This window comes from Eschscholzia californica, unplaced genomic scaffold (assembly GCF_041429995.1).
Source record: "Eschscholzia californica isolate CP2 unplaced genomic scaffold, dmEscCali1.0.p SCAF_3, whole genome shotgun sequence".
Classification (NCBI taxonomy): Eukaryota; Viridiplantae; Streptophyta; class Magnoliopsida; order Ranunculales; family Papaveraceae; genus Eschscholzia; species Eschscholzia californica.
The window spans coordinates 46,887,099-46,908,342 of NW_028238420.1; the positions used below are offsets into that span (position 1 = coordinate 46,887,099).

The 21,244-nt window shown below is 35.3% G+C and overlaps 3 protein-coding genes across 11 annotated transcripts; 2 read left to right on the plus strand and 1 right to left on the minus strand.

Annotated features, from left to right (window-relative positions):
* The first annotated feature begins 629 nt into the window (after positions 1–629).
* On the plus strand, positions 630–3,802 carry LOC147550946 (putative F-box protein At1g57580). 4 transcript variants are annotated; one of them, XM_086669624.1, is made up of 5 exons: positions 630–872; positions 1,783–1,872; positions 2,090–2,255; positions 2,522–2,651; positions 3,092–3,802. In XM_086669624.1, coding segments are annotated over exons 2-5 (351 nt in total). In that variant the 5' UTR covers positions 630–872; positions 1,783–1,818; the 3' UTR covers positions 3,093–3,802. The 4 variants fall into 4 exon arrangements, with proteins under 4 accessions (XP_086525750.1, XP_086525749.1, XP_086525747.1 ...); XM_086669623.1 differs by having other exon boundaries at positions 632–872; positions 2,522–3,802; XM_086669621.1 differs by having other exon boundaries at positions 633–872; positions 1,790–1,872; positions 2,522–3,802.
* Positions 3,803–8,643: 4,841 nt separating this feature from the next.
* On the plus strand, positions 8,644–10,469 carry LOC147550947 (uncharacterized). The gene is made up of 2 exons (XM_086665974.1): positions 8,644–9,231; positions 9,926–10,469. The coding sequence occupies exons 1-2, from the start codon at positions 8,730–8,732 to the stop codon at positions 10,201–10,203; spliced, it is 780 nt and encodes a 259-aa protein (XP_086522100.1). The 5' UTR covers positions 8,644–8,729; the 3' UTR covers positions 10,204–10,469.
* A 489-nt stretch (positions 10,470–10,958) lies between these two features.
* LOC147550948 (putative triglyceride lipase) lies at positions 10,959–21,065 on the minus strand. Of its 6 annotated transcripts, none has more exons than XR_015236930.1 (20): positions 20,222–21,055; positions 20,073–20,131; positions 19,822–19,903; positions 19,586–19,653; positions 18,253–18,322; positions 17,671–17,752; positions 17,203–17,267; positions 15,752–16,768; positions 15,525–15,587; positions 15,410–15,456; positions 15,253–15,298; positions 15,102–15,181; positions 14,700–14,813; positions 14,522–14,603; positions 13,876–14,001; positions 12,708–12,788; positions 12,135–12,260; positions 11,696–11,762; positions 11,429–11,508; positions 10,959–11,314 (listed from the first exon to the last, which is right to left on the minus strand). XR_015236930.1 is itself a non-coding variant. In XM_086665975.1 (20 exons), exons 1-19 carry the CDS (start codon positions 20,558–20,560, stop codon positions 11,483–11,485), a joined length of 2,646 nt encoding a protein of 881 aa, XP_086522101.1. In that variant the 5' UTR covers positions 20,561–21,065; the 3' UTR covers positions 10,959–11,314; positions 11,453–11,482. The 6 variants fall into 6 exon arrangements, 2 of the variants coding, with proteins under 2 accessions (XP_086522101.1, XP_086522102.1); XR_015236932.1 differs by having other exon boundaries at positions 11,453–11,508; positions 13,126–14,001; XR_015236931.1 differs by having other exon boundaries at positions 13,126–14,001.
* Positions 21,066–21,244: the final 179 nt, after the last annotated feature.

Below are 21,244 nucleotides of genomic sequence, written 5' to 3' on the forward strand. Positions count from 1 at the left end.
CTGGATAAATAGGTTTAGAACTTTTTCTCTAAAATCTCTCTCTCTGGTTGATGTTGTAGAGATAGATTTTCTCTATAGAAAATTCAACCCCTTTTCTGTTCTATAATTGTTCTTATATAGAAAATTCTAAAGTTAGAACCCTGTTCGAATTAGAATTCAATAAGGACTCCAGAAAAGATAAGAGTCAAAATCCTATTCAGAGTTGGATTCCCAGATGGGAGTTCTTTCCAAATAGGACATCCTCTTTATGTGGTTGTCCAGGACAACCACTTAGTGGGAGAGGTTTTCAAACTCTTTATGTGGTCGGCTAGGGTAATCACCTCAATTCAACCGTCTTTCTGCAGTCGGTCACAAAAACCTATAAAAGGTGATCAAACCGTCTCAAAGCGCACGCTGAACCAACTATCTCTCAATACATCGAGTAAGTCTCCAAATTAGGACAAACATGGCCCATGCATTGCCTTCTATCCGCACATAGCCTCTAACCAAATTAAGACTTGCCTTTAGCAAGATTGCATGTAACAAGTTTGGGGTTGCCTATAAAGTCTCCCAAATCCATATCTTTGTTTCTACAAATGGTTATATTCACTATTCATGAGTTGAAGATAATAAAAGGAAAATAAAAATCGTACAAGCCTGTTGTCAGCGAAAGTACAACTACAACTTAACAGTATTGTTTCAAAGTTCAACAAAAAAAAAAAAATAACAGTATTGTTTCAAGAAAAAAAAACTTAACGGTGATGTCATCTCCACCCAGGTACTAGGTCCCTAAAATTCTAGAGAGAATAAGTGTGGTTGGAGGTTTTTTATTTTCTTTCTCTGACCAGAGAGATATGAGCAACTACCCATCTCTTCCTATTCATTGAATCAAAGTGAGCTTCTTCTTCTCCTTATTTAAGTTACTCCCTCTGTCCCAATTTAAGAGTCTCGTATTCCTTTTTCGTCTGTCCCAAATTTAGAGTCTCATTCCTCTTTTATCATATAAAATCCATAGATTTTCCAATTATACCCGTGTTGACAATATATAATGTATTTATTACTTAATTAAAACAATTCGTATTTTGGTAAGCTTTTAGCAAGAGATAAGAATAATTTGTGTTTATGGAAACTAATCTTATATATATAGTGCTAATTCTTTTTAATTTCAAAAAACATGTTAAAAATTAATATGGGTAAAAACGGAAAAGTAAAAGTTGTGAAAAAAAGTTACGTTTTTAAAATGGGACTCTTAATTTGGGACGGAGGGAGTATTTGTTTAGGAAAGTTTCAACCTTTTCACTAAAAATGGATTTTTGTTATGATTTCTCTTATACCCTAGCTAGTAGCTCTTTATAATTTTCCATCAAAGTTTAGATCTTGAACATGTTATGGGTGTTTTATACATAACTTCGTCTGTGTTTGATGGCAAATACGAGGAGACAGCAGCTTATAAGAAAACCCCAAATTAGGTAGGAGTAAGATTTAGGTTAGGGTTTACTTTTATTTGCCTTCTGAAGCCGAATCTGGTAAAAGATATTACTAACTTTAGGGTCTGTTTGATAGGCTATTTTTCCAGACAACAAGAGAAACTTTTTCTCCAAAATAGAAATTTTTCATGTGTTTGATTGACAAAATCTTAATGCTCCGCCGGATAGACTATTCATAATGCCCTAAAGTCTGCCGCCTATTCCCCAAGGGGTGCAGGGAGCTACACCCATTTAAAACCCTAAAAAAGAAAAGAAAAAGAGAATGCCATCTTCCTTTTCCTCTCCGTCAAAATCTTTTTGATCCTCTTTTTGTCAGCGTCCAGAGGTTTTTGGAGCGAGCAGGAGGGATTGAATGAGGAGGACGACGTCGTCTACTTCCAGATTCATAACCTACATGAAGGAACAGGTACTTGTTATGTTAAGTTTGTAGTCATCCAACTCAAAACCAATTGGCAATGAGTGGAGAGGACCTATACTTTATACTTTATATGCTAGTTACCCATTCTCTTACCCATTCTCCCATGTGGGACTATTCTCACAGTTACCTCTCTCTCTATATATATATGTATAGTAAGTGAATTGTTGTTGTTGAATTATATGTTTGAATAATATTGTGTGCTCAGGAGGAGAATGATGGGAATGATCAGATTGGTTCTTTTGGTATAGTCACTGATGATGACAGTACTAGGGTTTATGACGATGTAATTCCACCATCAAAGGTTATTGCTTTGAGTAATAACCACACCATGAGGAATGTGAGAAGGAGAATACAAGGAGGAGGACAAGGAGGTACTCATTATTATCGTATACATCCTATATATACATACTCTCTCTCTCTCTCTCTCTCTCTCTGGTGTTTGTATAGGGATTTGACATTAATATGTCCAAACCCTAACAATAGCAATTAGTATTAGCTATAACCTGTGCATGATCCTTCCTTTCTGTAAAACTAGTGGTTTTTCATTTTTATGTTAGCTTCGCACTTTTAATATTAATTATCTTGAGCTTGTTTTGAAGTTTTTTTTTTGCTCCTTTCTCTCTCTCTGTCTTTGCAGATGACTACTGTATCTTAGAAACAACAATAGCTGCTGTCATGGATAAACTAAACGACGATCTCCTTTGTGAAATCCTCATAAAAGTGTCGGCGAAAACATTAGGTCAACTAAAAGTTATCAACAAAAGATGGTACTCCTTCATCTCTCATCCTTCTTTTGTCGCCAAACATACTAGTCTTCAAACAACTCAATATGCTTCTAGTTTTCTTTCGAAACCGCCAGTCGGCGATAGTATCACTCTAGTATCTTTTGATTGCCCTTCACCCAATCTCCTTAGTGAAACCATCTTAACTCTAGATGTACCACTTGATAAATATAGTAGTAGTTCAACCATTTTTGCTAGTTGTCGTGGCCTATTTATTGTTAAGATTGAAGACTTCATTTACATCTACAATCCTTTAACCAAGAAAAAAAAACATATTCCATCTCCCTACAAAATGTTCTATTGTTATTATGGGATAATCTTTGGTGGGTCAACTTCCTCCAGCCAGTATAACTATAACAATCACTACAATCTAGTTTGCTTGGTCGAAGCACCCAAGGTTTATAAATTCAAGATTTTTATACCAGAGAAAGGGCGTTGGAGAGACTCTCGCAAGTCTTCAATGATAAGCAATGGTACTAACGGGTTGAAAATAAATTCTATATCCCAATTTATTCTTCCTATTTGCTATCGAGGGATTATACATTGGATAACTAGAGAGGGATATCTTATTGCATTCAATTTGGATAAAGAAGAGAGCAGGATGATTGAAATACCAAGGAGTGTAATGCTGGTTGGAGTAGACACAACTTGGTGGAATTCTGTTTGGCTTGGAGTATTAGAAGATGAAGTTACTCTTGTCGTTGCTACCCCTGAACTTGAAATAATAACTTGGGTACTCCATGATTATGAAAACAACAAGTGGAAAATTAAGAGAAAAGATGTGATAAAACCTGAGACGATTCCCATAGTTCATATTAGTCCATTGTTCTTCGATGGCCAAAGGTTTATTTTAAAAGCCTCAACCGCCTTCTACGAGCGTGGTCGCATGCAAAAGTGGATGGAATATGATGTCTTAACTGGTGTTTCAAAACCTTTATGTTCTGTAGGTCTTTCGTCTCACAAAGGTCCTATACAGTGTTATCCTATTATAAACACACTTATTGAGGTTTAGAGGGGCTACCAAAGTTCCGTTAGAAACTTATCATGAAATTTAGGTATCTAGTTTCGGTTATAAATCAATTATATGTTTATTGTACTGGCATATTTATTATGAATTTCACAATAGTTTTTCTTCATCTCGAACTGTGCCAGTTTGTTTATGGATTCCTTGGATATTGAATCAGTGCATGGTCAAAATAAATAGTATTATACTTAGTTTGAAATATTTTTGGATGATTGACAACTATATACATGTATGAAGGAGAAGGCGATTTCATTGAAAAATTATGACAAGAGTTATTATGGATTACAAAGGGAATTATCTCAAAAAAGAAAAATAAAATTACATAGATATTTAAGTTTGCCGATTAAAAACCAAGTCCTTCATAAAATAGTCTTCTTCCAATCCAACAAAGAGCTCTAATAAAAAATAAATCCTTTAATGAAAACTATTAGCAGATCAGGAACTCTGCTTTTAACTTTCTTGGCAGCAATATGCATGTTTCTCTTCTTTCTCTTTGTTCCTCTTTTTTACGTGGATCAAAACACTCCCATCTCTTTCTTCATCTTTTTTGCATGGATATCTTATCCATCTTCATCTGTTCTCTCCATTATCTACTCTTCTTTTCTACATGGATCTCCCACTCCCTCGCTTTCTTTCACTTCCTCCTTTCTTCTTTGATGTCTCTTCTTCTTTCACTTCCTCCTTTCTTTGATGTCTCTTCTTCGATCTCTTGAATTCTTTCTTAGAATGGTTGGAAGGATGAAAATAAATATAAAGGTTATTTAAAGCCTTTGAGCTTTGACAATGAATGACTACCGATTATTTTTTTTAGAGTTTTTCAGATCATATAAAATCAATGAAAACTTTTCAAATATTGCGAACATTCAATTTTTCCATACGAACTTTTGTACTTTAGTCATGCCGTTGGTTAAGAAAATTAGGATGAGGAGGCCAACAAGTACATCAATACTGAGACTTCTGAATGACTTCAAGGAGAAGATATGCAAGTGTCGATACTCTGAGAGTGTATGATGTATACGAAAGTTGGATTAACAAAGATAAATTCAGTCAAGATGCTCTCAGTCGTAAATGACAAGAGTAGGCATTTTCTTGTTTGTGATCAAAGTTTAATAAACAAGGAGATGTTCTACACTTCCAACAAAAAAGTAAATTTTCAATTTGCAAATAAGTATGAAAAAAAAAGTTGTACATTGTATTAGTACTAAGTAGAGAGAGAAAGAGAGATAGAAATATGTTATTTTAACAAATTTAGTTAGTCTTTTAACAAAAAAAAAAAAAAAAGGCCGCGGCTTTGGGGAATAATAAAAAATCTCCGGGGCATAAAGAATAAGTTAATCAGGATTGACTTGGGGGGAATATTTATGCTTTAGCCCAAAATAATTCTGATTGCATTTTAACCCTTAGTCTTCATCTTCATCTTCACCCACAATTTCCGACCACCACCACAATTTCCGACCACCACCACCATTTTATTCTCTCCCCTCCTATCTCTCTCTCCCTCCCTCCTCCTTCTCCTTCTTCTTCTTCTTCTTGTTATCTCTCTTTCTCATATTTTCCCTCTCTGAAAAACCTAGCAGATCTGAGCTGCTAGGATTAATCTTCAACTCAATAGAAGACAAAGAAGGGGGAAGCCTTCCATTGCAGCAGGGAAGCAGCTCTGCTACCGTGCTTTGCAGGTGAAGGGGCTTTCTCCTTCCATTATAAAAGTATGAAGAATGACTTAGGTTTTCCTTCTTATTAAATCAAACTATTTCATGAGTTTTTCTGATCTTTCATACAAGAGATGTTTCATAGAAGTATGGAGATGTATAGATGAATAGATGTATGAAGTATGAGAAGATTTTTCATACAACAGACTGTTAGGGTATTGATCTTCAACTCTTACGTACTTTAATTTCTCTCTCATATTAAAGCCACTTCTTCATTCTGGTCTTTTCCACTTAAGGGTACTTATGAGGCAAGCTTGTAAACTCAAATCTTTTCTTATTGTTTCTAGTGTTAGTCAAATGCCTACTTTCAAAGAAAATTATTGAGATTAAAGATAACCCACATCTCTTTCAAATACTAAAACTACTACTAATCTAATCACTCATAGAACAACCCATTTTACGCTTTATGTGATTTGTGAAATGTGGTGGTGGCGATGGCCGGAAATTGTGGTTGTAGTGGTTGAAATTTGTGGGTGAAGATGAAGACGAAGGATTAAAATGCAGTCAGAATTATTTTTGGACTAAAACATAAATATTCCTCCTAAGTCAATCCAAGTTGACTTATTCTTTATGTCCCGGAGATTTTTTATTATTCCCAAAAGTCGTGGCAAAAAAAACAAATTTAGTTAGTAAGGAGCTGCTGTTAAACACTTCTTGGGCTTTGCACGTGTTGTTGGTTGTTAAACACTTATTGGGCTTGACCTTGAGTTTACTGGGCTTGACTCTTGAGGCATCTACTCTTTGTTTGACTTGACTTATATTTGACCATTTTGTAAAGAGTTAAGTCTGATTGATTAAACCCTAATCGCATTCTTTCCTTCCTCTTCTTCAAACCCTAGAGTAAAAAACGAGGAAGAAGCGTTCCGTTTTGAGAGAGTAAGAGCGAAGAAAAATGAGTAGCAATGATGGCCCAAAAACCTTTAGGAGTCTGGGACTGGGTGCTTAAAAAGAAACCAATGCTTGTAGATTCTCTAAGTTTTGTACCTTCTGCTAATAGCCCCGCCCGCTTATAGTTTTGGCAAGTGCTTTTAATCCATAGATTTTTTAAGTTTTGAACTAGTAAAAGCTCATTAAAGAACACTCTAATGAGCTCATTAAAGATAGTCTGCAAATAACATAAATGTGAAAAGAACACTCTTAAGGTGGGTAGCATCAAAGGGATGCCCACAACTGTACCAGCAACATGGACATTTATTAGGGAAAAATTTCCAAAACATTATCTGTTTTGTCTTACTTGCCGCTCCATTTGGAATCCAATGAAACTCTTCTTCATGTTTTTTTTTATGTATGGGTGGCACATTGGTCTATCACATTTTATTCTCTTTTCCATTTTAAAAAGTGAAATGACAAAATCACTTTCTTATTGCCTAAAGTGGGGAATCTTTGTTAAAGTCACCCATTCTTAACTTTTAGTTTAAATATGACAAAAATGTAAATTTTATTTTCCTAACAAACACCACCTAACATGACCCATTGAGTAGTACTAGTAGTCTAGTCTCCTAGGCTTCTCTTTAAGAGGTTTTTGGTGGGTAGAAATTCGAATGTGGTTGAGTACTAGAGGAAGCATTTAAAATTATTTAAATATTTACCACTTCTCGACTCTCAATTTTGTGACCAGCTTCCTGCCTAGCCCCCTACTTTAGCAATAATTTTCGTATGACCTCCTTTTTCCGTTATCTTTAACTTTTCGTTATCTTTAACTTTCCGTTATTTTCTCTCCTCCATCTCATTTTCTCTCTCTATCAAGTCACCTATCACGCCACATCATCATCTTCTCCGACAGGAGTCGCCGCCCGGCCAAATTTTTGACCGGCGACCTTCAAATATTTAAAAAAAAAAAGAAAATTTTCTCTCCCCTCTCTCTGTCTCTAGAAAATATATATATATATATATTTTTATTCCTCACCTCTCTCTCTCTCTAAAAACTCCGGCGTCGGAGCTAGGTCTGTTCGTGAACAGATCTGTTCTGTTCACGAACAAACCTTGAAGGTCTGTTCGTGAGCAGATCTAGGTTTGTTCAACAGACCTAGCTCCGGCGAAGGGAAACCCCTTCGCTAGAGTTTTTAGAGAGAGAGAGGTGAGGAATAATAAAAAATTCTAAAGAGAGAGAAAATTAATTAATTTTTTTTTAATATTCAAAGGTCGCCAACCGGAAATTTGACCGGCCGGCGACTCCTGTCGGAAAAGATGATGATGTGACGTGATAGGTGACTTGACAAAGAGAGAAAGTGAGATGGAGGAGACAGAGAGGGTAACGGAAAGTTAAAGATAAGCGGAAAAAAAGGGAGTCATACGAGAATTATTGCTAAAGTAAGGCCAAGCAGGAAGCTAGTCACAAAGTTGGGGGCCATTTGAGAAATAAACCCTTATTAATAATGTGATCTATAATTTAATCTTGGTGATGGTACCAAGCAATGGGAGAACATGGTATCTCCCTATAGTAATCATGTGATCTATAATTTAACCTAAGTGATGGTACCAAGCAAAGGGAGAACATGATATCAATTTGCAAGGTCGAGAAAGTGCTCCTAATATGGGACGAATACTTACAACCTCACGCCCAAAGTGTATTACATCGTCTTTTGTCAATTGGGTGGGACTTCTTTTAAAGCATTTTACTCGATACGTTTACTTCGTGGTATTCTAGTTTTAAGGGTTGTTATTAATGTGGCAATAGTAGCTACCTCAGGTGCGAAAAGTAGGTTGTCGAGAAGAATCTAATGAAATCCTTGCAAATTTGTGCATCCTACAAAGTAAACTATTTTTGTTTTCAACAAAAAAAAAAAAAAAAGTAAACTATTTTTGTTGATTTCAGCATGGAGTAGGTAGGTCTTTATGCCCGAACCACATAATCATATTATATTCTCTCCCGGTTCTAGTTCATTATGATTAGTTATTGGACTGCGATAAATATATACAAAAAAAATATATTAAAAACTATAATACATTCCTCGTATTGCAAGCACTCTTTAATATTTTAGTGCTATATATAGATTAGTCAAATTGCCCATAAACTGGACAGTAGTAGAGCCCCATACTTACAGAAAAATAATAATTTATTCCAAGAGAATAAATGGTTGGTAAAATTCCCCCATTCCCTCAACTAGTTTAATCAACATGAGTGGGGCATGGTCACGAGCGTCCTACACTTGAATCAAAATGGACATGAATTGTGGGTACTATTTGTGGAGCCTCCTCCACTATGGATGATCTAATTAAATACCTTTTGGAATTATTACACTCTACAACAAGCTATTCCTATAAATAAGTTAGAGAGAGAGAGAGAGAGAGAGAGAGAGAGAGAGAGAGAGAGCCTATCATCCATCACCAATGAATATATTTTCTCTAACTAAACTAGTCTTTCTCTCTCTAAAATCTGTAGTAATGGGTTGCAGTTTGCATAAACAATCTAAAAACAGAGGAACCTGCAGACAGTACAATTTTGTAAGTGTTTTAGGAGAGAAGATAAAAGCATTAGAAGAGGAGATGAATGAGATTGTAAGGAAGAGAGAGAAAGAAAGTGAAGTTCATGAAGAAGAAAAGAAAGTGTTCGGGGTTAAAGAGAGTGAATGGAAGAATGAGAGAAAAAAGTTGAGAGATGAAGTTAAGAGGTTGAAGAAGAAGTTGGAAGAAAAGGAAGAAATTGTTGTTTCAGAAGAAAGTAATAATGAAAAACAACAATGGGAGATTAGAGGATTTAATTATAATTTATTGATGATTAAGCAAATGAGAGAAGAACAATTATGTAGAGAAGAAGCTGTTGAAAAATGGAAACAACTTTATCTTGCTATCAAGACTGAACTTGATGATCTCATTCAAAGAACTTACCGAGGTAACGATCTATAAAATAATCTTAATTTTTGCACATCAACTACCATTTCATTTCATTAACCCTAATTTGAATAACTCGAACTTATACTTTACAAGTTTATACAATGACACTAAAACTCTTACCCCTTTTCATAAATGAAACACGTAACAGAGCGATTCGTGTTGTTGAACATTTTACTTTGCATTATGAGTATCAAATAGAACAATTTCTATAACTATTGGGCACAAGTATTTTAGTTTCATTTTCGACTTTGTTTTTCTTGGTGTTTTCTGCAGATTGTTTGAATTTTCACAACAAATCAACTTTAATCCAATAAAGTCAGAATAGTTATAGTTACATTATTACTAGAGTATTGAAGTGACAATTGAAAAGATTATAGATAACCTTTTTTGACTTTTAGGTAAAGCAAACAAATCAACCTTGAAAATGGTAAAAAAGATGAAATTAGTATTGAGAAAGACAGAATTACAGTTTAGTTAGTGCTTTCTACTCTGGGTTTTTGGTGAAAAAGAGAAACAGACTTGGACCTCATTGAGTTGGAGTTAGAACTAATGACTCTGAGTTAACTAGGTATACACAATTTCACACTCCGCGAGTCGGTGTTGACTCAGCGAAAGATTCACGAACTCTCGACGATTATCGATTATAATTCTTTCTGGGTTCCAGAATCTTTCTAATGTTGTATTCTGTGCAGGGGAAAGAGATTTTTGGAGAGTAGAAGATGGGAAAATGGAAGAACTCCAAAGGGAAATCAAGGCTAAGGAAGAAACAATTGAAATTCTAAAAGCACGATTAGTTAACATGGAGGAAGAAAGGAAAAAGAATACGACAGAGATCGATATACTAAAGCAAAGTCGGAAAATCATGAGCCATGCAAAAAAGAATAAGAAAATCGGAAAGAGTCGTCTTTCTTCACTTTCACTTGTAAAAGGAAATCCAATTGCAGCAAAAATCAGATGCTATGATACCTAAATACGTAAAAATGGATAATATTGTAATATTTAGAGTTTAGATCATCCAAACTAAGTAAATTTGGTGGTCAGGATGAAGTCCCTGTGTCTTAGAAGTTGTATGACTGATAACCTCTGTTCTTGCTCTACTGGAACGACTACGACTATAAAGACTTTCAGGAATGAGCAGAAAACTAGAACTTACGAGTATAGATCTTTCATGGGTGGAATTCGTCTTGTTCAATATTTCCTCATTTCTTACTTAATTCAAATTAACTTGTTCCACTAGTTACTTTTTATGCCATTTAGACATTTAGCATATTTTAACCCGTATTACAATGATTTATTGATGGTTACATTCAATTATTTACGCCCATAAATCTAAATGTGATTTTTATAGTCTAGAATTCACATTTTGTCAGTTAATATTTTGTTCAACTTTACAATGGAAATCATTCCATTAGTTACTTTAAAGCCTTAGAATAAATGTACAGAATCATCTGTATACTTCTATTTTATACCGCCTAGACTAAGACTATAAAGACTTTCAAGAATGAATAGAAAACTAGAACTAACGGTTTTACAAGTATTTATCTTTCATGGGTGGAGTTCGTCTTGTCCAAAATTTTCACTAGTTACTTTTTATGCCATTTAGTACATTTTAACCTGTATTACAGTGATTTATTGATGGTTACCTTCAACTATTTATGCCCATAAATCTAGATATGATCTTTATAGTCTAGAATTCACATTTTCTCAGTTAATTTTTGTTCAATATTTTCGATGGAAATCATTACATTAATTATTTTTAAGCCTTACAATAAATTCACAGAATCATCGGTATAAAAGCTTCTATTTTCTACAAATATGTTATCCTATAAGAGATTTTTTTGGGGTTTTTATGTTACTATAACAATGAATGCCGTTATATCACATGATACAATAGTACATGAAATTGAAAGTAGTTAGTTTAGTTGGATAAATGTGTCTCCTTACTTGAAGTTGGGGATTCAGTAGCCGAGCAAATGTGCGAGAATGTTTTTGACAACCTCAAGATCACCCAAGGATGTTTTTTTATTCCTTAGTCCTGTCTAAAGCGAGATAACCTTGATGTTTGCTCATAACTTCATTGCCTAACAAAAACAAGAAAATTGAAGTAAATTTAGTGCAGCTGATTTTGATTTTACATAAATAATTGTCAGTAATAGACATTTTCCAAAATAATTGCTAAGGACCAATACGGTTACATTTATTCCTCCTGAATATCATACTTAAGTTCACACCAGATGCAGCTTTTGTAACTAACAACCATTATTGGGCAGCGTTTCTGCAAAAGTGAAAGAATATTATCATCAAATTAAAAGTGGTACAGTCTTCGAGGTTTTCGAGTAAATGGTCTGTCAAAATGTTGGTATGCTACTTTAATGGGGAGAACCAAACAAAATTTTGCTAGCTTATGAGCCCCTGATCCCAAATTGAGATAATACAGTCACATTGGCTGATCGAGGAATTACCTTTTCCGTTCGAGTTTGAGGCCCCACCGGCTCCACCCCCAACAATTCGGTAATTTGATTGAACATGCTACAGAAGAGAGAGAAATCAGAAGTAGATTCTTGGGTACAAAAGTATATTATTGTTACCTATTTCAATTATTCACGCATAGAAACCTTAGATAATGACCAAATCAAACATTAAGCATTGGACAAAGTTTAGTCCAATAATACTTTGTCAGTCGAAATTCAGATATAACAAGAAAGGTATTTATGCACATCAATCACTAAAGGAACTTCTAAGTTTATGGCTAAGAATTTGAGTACACACTGTCAGGAGTTCAGGACTACGAAGAGATGGATCATTATTTCTTCAAGAAGGTAACTAGTCAAACTATCTCCTTTATTTGCACTTGGTAACCATCAGAAAACGATCAAGATGACTGTGACAAATAAATAGTACCTCAAGAAGTGTTATGTAATAGAAGTCTTCCATATGCTGATTAAGAGCGGTTCCATCTCTTATTGAACGGAAGATATTTATCTCAGTCTGCAGTATTTTTTCAATTAGATCCTTTTCTCCCTTCATCTGCACAAATAACCATCGAAAGAGCGGTCAGAAACTAGAGAATTGTTAGTCCGTCACTTCCCATTTTCTTTGTAAGCAAGTGGCAAGAGAAAGCCAACAACCCTTGGTTGGAGTGGTAAGAGGTATAATCTTCCACCTTAGAGGTCAACGGTTCGAGGCACACGCTGAACAATTCAAGAAAAAAAAAGTGGCAAGAGAAAAAAACGGGTCCTTGATCCATCTAACGACTCAACATGCACAAATTTCATAACGTAGCAAGATTGTGTCATGGATTGATTTTATTTTCATTTCCACAAATATTTATATAAACAATTGAAAAGAATAACAAGTGTGAGAAAGATACAAATTTCATAATGTAGCAAGATTGTGTCATGGATTGAATTTATTTACATTTCCGCAAATATTTATATAAACAATTGAAAAGAATAACAAGTTTGAGAAACATACAAATTCACTGACAAGAACATCTGGTGTATACTCTGCAATCACGTCTGCCTGATACCCATCCGCTAAAAGATCCATGTTTGCCTGAGATAACACAGTCAACTTAGAACCACCTCCTGTTTATTGTTAACAGAGGAAGAATATGATGTATAGATAATTGTACGTAACATTCTTCAGTATCAGTTAATGAAAAGAAAGAAAAGTCAAGAAAGTATCATATTTGAAACTCCACCCGTTTCAGCTTATGATACATCTTAGTTAGAAACGTCATGGACGGAAGGAATAATGGTGTAAGGCATCAGCCAAGCAGCTCGAGTATGAGTTGAAAATAATAGTCCAAGGTAAATGAAAAGTAATACTAAAATTATAAAAGGAAACTATATAGTAAGAAATAGAAATTGCGCTGAGGTAACTCACTCACGTTTACATAAAATATCTAGTGAAGGCAAGAGTAGAATTTTCAACTTTACAGTCTCTTTTATCTTGTGTGTAACTGTGTATATAAAACATTCCAAGTATTTTAGCTTTGCATGCAGCTCACTTTATGCGCGTCCCAAGAATAACACATCCACCATAAAAAAAGAACAAAAAGAAAAAAAAACCTGTGTACTTGCTACTGTGTGAGGACCTAATTGCATGGTCAGATCGTCCCTACCATTGGTTCATTATTTTGTACTCCTATATTTTGGCTGGTAGGTTTGTCTTGGGCTTCTTAATCTGCTAAGGCTCTCTATGGCAGTCTTCTTGGTCAGGCCCCAGCCCTTTTCTCCAGAGTCATTCTTTGCATGGATTTGAGTTTTGTGAGAGCCAACTAAACAGCTTTTGCCGAGGCTTAATTCTCGAGGCACAGGATTGAGTCAGGAATATTAACCTAGAAGTTTCACATATCAACTTTATAAAAATTATCTGTTACCACTCCCGTTTCAACCTATAGCTAGATATCAATGCACTAGATGAAGATGACGAAGGTAGAATATTGAATTAACCTACAAATTAGAAGATTGAACAGTGAGCACTTCAATGACTTATAATCTAGGATAAAAACAAGCGATCTATTAGTTCATAAGCACGATTAGTGAAAGACCAAAGACATGGTACGGATGACAAGGACTATTAAGAATTGTTGCTTCACCATTGATAAAGGTAATGGAGTGAGTTCATAGTTACCCACCAAAGCATCAGTTATACCACCAGTTGAAAGATAAATAGGTTGGGCAACATGGCAGTAGCCCATCAGTCGAGGAACAGTTGGGATTATATCTCTGTGGTTCACAACTCTCCAGCTATCCTTAACTTTCTGCAAGCATCAATGCAAAAAATCCAAGTAAAGAGTTATGCAGCACAAGTAGAAGGATGAGACATGAAGATATACTAGCTCGTATCAAATTACTGGTTGCATGTCAACGATTTTTTTTTAGATTAATCTCGTGAAGCCAAAGTACAGAATCCCTCTCCGAGATCTTTTGCAGGATTTTTGAATCCTAGTCGTTTCATTTGATTATTTCAAACATCGTTAACCTCCGTCGGAGCTTCTTCTGACGCATTAATGGGTCCTTTTCGACCTAAAAGAAGCCTACGAAGACATCCAAATATGCAATACTTCTAAACGGAAGAAATCCTATATGTCTAAACAATCATTATCCTACGTTTTGACTCTTTATTTTGATATCATGTACTCCTTTATCATGAAATAATTATACTGATACTTGACATTTAACAGGAACAAAATTTACTACACATACATTAATCTTTAAGAGCAAGTAACAAAAATTCATTTTAGTGACCCTAATCTCAGAGGTAAGAAAGTTGTTTCTTACCTCATTATAGTTATCAACAAATCTTTTGTTGCCAACTCGAGGAGAACCAAAATTATACATGGTCACGGCAATTGCACCACACCTGCATAGTACATACAACAGGAGAACCAAAAACTTCAGAAAAAAAATGTTGTTGTGAACGGAGCTAAACTGGTTGATAGAAGTGACTGGAGTCTACTTGGCCATATGACTGGATGAAAGTTCCAAAGCAAGAAGTGTAGATAATGCTCCACCTAAACTGTGACCAGTCACATAAATGTGCCACCGGGAGACATCTTCCGCAGTATCATCTCTGCAATTAAATAAAAGTCTCGCATAAAAATAAGCAGAAATTTTAGAATTATCACTGGAGTTTGAGGATTGTTCAATCGAATAGCAGATGGTGTTGCGTATAGGGAACAACTGAACAAGATCGGAAGAAATAAATCATGTAACACTTCTTCACGGATGCTAGTTGCAACTGTATTGCCGAGTCAGAACAGCATATCTAAACTTAATTGTAGATACAGTATCTAAGAGTCACGCGACTCACTATTCATGATCACAAAAAGAAGCAAATCTTGATAATAAGAAAACTTACTTAAATCCAATTGATAGTTTAATGATAGACATGAGCTTATTCCTCACTGAATCATATGCAGTTAAAAACCCACTATGAACCTGGAAGATGCAGCAGTTCCCATTAGATTATGAATGTCCACGCAGTTGATTCAACAAATTGACGCACTTACTTGGACTTCTTGCTTGAAATCACCCCCGATCCTTTCAGGATTAAGCCTGTAAGCAGATTTAGTTGATATTAGCATAACGCTACATACGAGCACCTTACCAGTAAAATGAGGAAGAAAATATGATTAACAAATTTTTCTTTGAAGTTGTATAGTTTACCCAACAGGAACTACCATCAAATCAGTTCGCAAATCTTTCCACCTGACCTGACAAAACATCAATAGGGTAGGTATTTTCAACCAATAAACTCTAACCAGGTGAAAGTCTAACTTACTTGTTCAGTTCCTCTGAAAGCAACTACTAATCTTTTCCTTGAAGAATCGCGCCAAACTGCTACCTGCAATTCTATGAATTTAAACCTACTGTCTTAATGAATAAATGGTAGATGTTTGGTTTGAAGCTCAACAATTTAATGGCCTATTCCTGTTTCCTTCCCCTTCATAGATCAATGAATTATGAAGAAGAAAGACAGCTCTCTTTGAACCAACCATTGTTCCTTACCTGAGTATCAGTTGATGTATTATCGATAAAGCATATCTTCTCAAATTCAGATTTGATGAAACTATTTTGACCTAGTGAGGTGGCAAGCATAGCCCAAGCCTCCATTGCACTCTCTGCAGTTGAAAATAGTTGCTTCATTTCCTCAGTTTTTGTTTGACTCAATGATGACTCAGCTATCGGACTAAGCGTACTTTCACTCGAGGAAGGAACACCATCAACCACAGTCACGGAACCACCACTTGTACTGTCAGTCCCTTCAACATTTGTCTCCTTTTGTTGAGAAAATGTCGTAGTCAGCAACACAAGTGCTCCTAAAATTGAATCTGTTTGCTTCAAAACATCCCACGACACCTTTCTCATATCAGGAGCAGAAGACTGAACTTCTTTGCTTATAGATGATTCTTCACTTCTACTGTCCGTACCAGCCTGACTTTCAGGAGCAGCAAGCCCAGATTCTATGTATCCTGCTTCTGCTATTCTTTTCGACTGTAAACCAATTTTGTTCAACATGTCGAATCCATCCCATTTTATTTGTTCAGGAAGAGAAACACCAAGCTTCTGGATAACAGTGTGATTCAATATATCAGCAAAGTTATCCCATAAATAGTTAGATGACGGTATAGATTCTGCAACCCGAGTCTCTGATGTGATTTCATCACCTTTAGCATCATAATTTTTGTTATTTTCCAGTAAATTGACACCTTTGTCTAGAGAACCATCTTGAACTCTTTCCTCGTGTAAAGGTGTGTCTAGACGACCATCTGAGTTTATGGATTTCCCAGAGTTTTCCAAATCATAAACATCAGCGTTAGGATCTTGATTCTTCTGGGATGAAAAATCAAATGATCTTAACTGCCCAAATGCATATTCGACAAACTGGCGTGTTTGTATAGTATCAGTGCCGAGAACCTTTTGTAAAGCAGGCCCCAAATTATTTTTGGCCAGAAGATCTGAAATAAAAGGTATGCCCCACGACTGTTTCTCTTTATCAGCTTCATCAAAGCTTCTGTATTTAACCTGAAGAAAACTCATTACCAAACTATGAGTAACTCTTCATCAGGCTTGAAATAAACTGAGACGCGTAGTTACTATTAATATATGTTAGATCGAGAACAGAAGACCAAATTATTCCTGGTCCATTGTTTTGTAAAGTTGACCATCTGAGCATTTCTGTAGGTTCCTTTCCAATTCAATATTTAGTAAAACTTCAACTCTAATAGTCGAGACTTCAGTAATGCACATACAGTAAGAGTAAGTACTGAATTCGCATTCATGGGAGACCTTGCAGGAGTTGAATTCTCAAAATAATATAGATGTCTTAACATATACCATGCCAAATTGCACAGGATACTACTAATACAGATATACAAGGATAGTCTTTTAGTCAGAATACTCTACTATCACCCTGTGCTACTTTCAATGCGCATGATTACCCAGAGCAAAAAATTTACCTCCAAATGAAGCTTTCCACCTCCGCCCATGCCCCCCAGTTCTACAAGTACTTCATGCAAGTTGCCTAGCAAAACACATGCCCATAGCCAAACTCAAATTGCTCAACGCCAAATTCATAACAAATTAAATCATTTATATTTTACACCATAGTAAAGAAAAAGAAGAACTCTTTGACATGAATGGACTACGGAGTAGCTGAGATGTTTCATGCATTAGTATAGATAGTGCAAACAAGAAGAGTAAAACACAAGTTTATATTTTAATATGGCGAAATATATATCTAACCACTACCAATTACCAAATAATTATAGCACGCCACATACATATATGCCCCTATTGAACCGCTGAAGAACAATGTATGCAAGTAAGACTTCTTTTTTTTTTTTGTTGAGAGCAATTTAAGCAAGTAAGACTTCTTGATATCCAAATTAACTGCTGCAAAAAAAAAATCACAATAACGTTCTTACCGTCACATAAAGACTCCAAACTGATGCTTGAATTACCCATGCGTTTATGTGGAGCTACAAGGTTTGCATCCCAAGCTGCAACCTGAAGTTTGAACTTTGAACAATCCATGTCTAAATCTTATTATGATACGGAAGGACAGAAAGGATTTTTTTTTTAAGGATTCTAACCCGAACAGCCTGCTCGAAGTGGAGGACATCCTGGCACAACTGTTTCATTGGGGCAGAAACATAGGATGGGCAATGGACAAAACGTACCTAGATTTTGTTACTTATTGGGAGACTATTATGATGTAACATATAGTCAAGTAGTTCCAATGTCCTTGCACTCAGTTTTTTTTTTCTTGTTACCCCGCATTTTGTCCAAATCATCATTTTTTTAATATTAATTCAAAGTTTCCAAAATAATATTCTAAACTTTGCAACAGATGGCCATAACTCTCTTGGAATTTAGACAATAATAATATAAAAGTTACTAAGATAAAGTCAGAAGAAATAATACAGAAAATATCACTTGGAGAGGTGATAATACAATATACTAAAGATACATCGACATAATAGAAGTTCATTAAGGATGCACTTAACCTGAAGATTTCTGCTTGGTGATATTTTGATATTTAAAGTGAAATCCTCATTCCATGTTGGGTCTTTTGTCCTGCCAACATGATTCATAATAAAATTACAAGAAGTTTACATCTAGAAACATAAAAACAATATGACATGATCAATCAAGATAAGTTTGCTACGTTAACTCTTTGAGTCCAAGAAAACAAGTATACAAATGAGAACCTTATTCAAAACTAAAAGACTATAGCCCAGTGTATGTAAAAGACAACACATTTAGCAAAGATCATTGATGTACCGAAATGGATAGATTTAGGATGCAACCCTATCTCAGGTATATTTTTTTTTTTTTGCCACATAGCCCATCTAATAATTACGCTTCTCCTTTTTCTTAAGAATAGAGAAAAGAATCAATTTCATGTTAGGCTTAATATAAGATATCGTGGCATTGGAGAATCTAAGCAAACAACAGGTCAAACTAACAAGTGAGAATGTGAATGTGCGACAGATCCATGTTAAAATCTTCATATTTATATCTTAAAATAATGTTTTGATATGTAGTAATATTAATCAATTAAAGAAAAACATATTTCAAGGATTGCAGCACCTTCTGACAAAATCATATCATAATCTCGAGGTGTGCAAAATCACCTAAAAATTGGGTTGTGAGGATAATAAACCCCTTGAGTCTTGACAGTCATGGGGACTATGGTACCATCGATGGAATGGTAAATGACGACGACGACTGGTGTTAAAAGTCAGGCTTTGCACTCAGGTAAAGCATTGACCAGCATAAAAACTAGATTATTCACACTAAACCTATCATGTATTAACCAGCACTTGCAAATCAAGAACAGCCTTTCTAACAATTAGCAAAGCAACAAGCGGACCACACTTGAAGCTAACCATGCGATGAAACAACATAGGAAGTCATTAGGACTGAATGTTAGAATATGGAAATAAGCTAGCAGAAGGATCAAAAATCAATAATATTACCAAGAGCGCTCCACAAGAAAAGAAGAAGAAGGGGCTCATTCATTTAGGCAGACTAGGACTCATTGCTAAACAAATGGAGTTAGGGATCCCTGACACAAAGCCATGTGAAAGGTGAGCTCACTGAGGTCAGAGAGTATGAATCCCACAGAATATTGCTCCAAGTCCAAGACCTAACTCACATCAAGATTACTAACCAGTGTTAACATCTAATTGATCATACTAAACTTTTGTTTAAGAAGAATATATGACTAATATTCCAAAGAATCTATATGAGTATCAATAAGATCGACTTCATAAGCTTTGGCATCAACCAGCAACAACAATGAAAATCATAGTAAAATATTAAGAAATAACTTACGCCCATTTAATCTTGCTTTTGACAATTTGACCATCCAATTGCATTACAACATAAGGGTCACTTGTCCCCTGAAACTTGATAATTTTATCAGCTATTAGATAGACGATTCCAATATAAGCATCGGAAGATTTGGTTACACTTTAACATGAGGTAAGAATTAGATAGACAATTCACGATATCACCGAAAAAGATACTGTGGATTCCAAATTTCGAAGAGGTTAAGCATGATACTGTACCCATGGATCCATGGCAGGAAAATCAACTCCTTTCTTCAACTTTATTAACAACTGTCCATCGTAAGCCTCGCGAAGAAACAACCTTTAGAAACCCCAAGTTTAGTTTTGAACCTAGACAACTTACGTGTTATGTATAACAACATCAAACAATACTGAATACTAGGAGATGAAAATATGGAACAACACCGACAAGAACCTAAACAAAAACCCAAAACTGACAACACAAAACCTCAAGGAAATCGAGAACTTACTCAGAAAGAAACACAGTTTGGCAACCGGCTGGATCAACTTCCTGTTTTCCTACATTTTCCTGTGCAAATAACTCTATATGAGAAGAAAAATTCAATAACAAACATATTTAGGGAAATTTAAACTTGGAACAACAACAACAAAAACGTACAGGTGGACTAGTATAAGCTTCAAATGCAAATCCAGCAAGAACAACAGCAAGATTGATATCAAAAGGAGGTCTTTCAATCTCGTCCTCCTTTTTCTCAACCAATTCCAACTCTTGATCAGAATTTTGTTTGCATTTACAACATAACGAGTAATAATTCCAGTTCCTGGTATTGTCTCTTGATATTGAAACCCTAGATTTCTTCCTAACTTCTTTGAGAAACAACTTGTTATTGATTGGAACCAATGAATTAGGGTTTAAGAAGTTAAGGAGTTTAGGTGAACGAGAATAAAAACAATGAAGGATAGGATACGGATTACGGTGATATTGGATGGCAGACATGGCGGAAGAGGAATATGAACAAATGACTGATGCGCTCAGTGGCAGTTGTGTAATTTTTAGAGGATAAGATGAATTTGATGAGAACTTCTCCGGCGTTAGCACTTTTGACTGTCGATCAGCTACTAGTTCATCGGGGAAGAAGCTCCTAGAGAGAGAGAAAGAGTAGAGAGAGAGAGAAAAGGCGGGAACAGTGAAACCAACGGTTATGGTTTCGCGGGATTACGATTTATTGGACTTCAAATGGCCACATGATGCATATGACTCCCCCCATTCATTCGCCTCCTTTGGTATTATTTTTGTCATGAGTTAGGGGTCTTGAGGAAGATGAAAACAAACATTCTTGTACACAACTCGAGACATATTTTAGATGGAACTTAAAGTAAGAAAATGATATATAATACTCGACTGTTAAGTATAATATTGATGGTACCAGAGAAGGTCTCTTCTCTCACTCGTTAACCTCACTCATGGGTGCACGATATAGCACTCTCGACTACTTTTGAATATTTTTAGTTTTGGGGTGTAAGTATACTAAATGGTGGGTCATTAGAAAAGTAATGGACAAAAATGAAAAGCAACTACTCGATCGAGAAGCCACTAGAAATTAGAAAAGCCATTCAACTAACACTTAATAACAATTTATCTATGTATATTGTAGCTCCAACATTAACAATTATATAATAA

What these genes read in the sequence shown, in the direction of transcription:
- LOC147550946 (XM_086669623.1), top strand. Translation starts at nt 1,819, where the DNA reads ATGAGGAGGACGACGTCGTCTACTTCCAGATTCATAACCTACATGAAG. An exon ending in TAACCTACATGAAGGAACAG is followed by an intron (nt 1,873 to 2,089) that starts GTACTTGTTATG and finishes TTGTGTGCTCAG; the next exon opens with GAGGAGAATGATGGGAATGA. An exon ending in ACAAGGAGGAGGACAAGGAG is followed by an intron (nt 2,256 to 2,521) that starts GTACTCATTATT and finishes CTGTCTTTGCAG; the next exon opens with ATGACTACTGTATCTTAGAA.
- LOC147550947 (XM_086665974.1), top strand. Translation starts at nt 8,730, where the DNA reads ATGAATATATTTTCTCTAACTAAACTAGTCTTTCTCTCTCTAAAATCT. An exon ending in CATTCAAAGAACTTACCGAG is followed by an intron (nt 9,232 to 9,925) that starts GTAACGATCTAT and finishes TATTCTGTGCAG; the next exon opens with GGGAAAGAGATTTTTGGAGA.
- LOC147550948 (XM_086665975.1), bottom strand. Translation starts at nt 20,560, where the DNA reads ATGTCTGCCATCCAATATCACCGTAATCCGTATCCTATCCTTCATTGT. An exon ending in AAGCTTATACTAGTCCACCT is followed by an intron (nt 20,132 to 20,221) that starts GTACGTTTTTGT and finishes TTATTTGCACAG; the next exon opens with GAAAATGTAGGAAAACAGGA. An exon ending in TTCCTGCCATGGATCCATGG is followed by an intron (nt 19,660 to 19,821) that starts GTACAGTATCAT and finishes AAAATTATCAAG; the next exon opens with TTTCAGGGGACAAGTGACCC.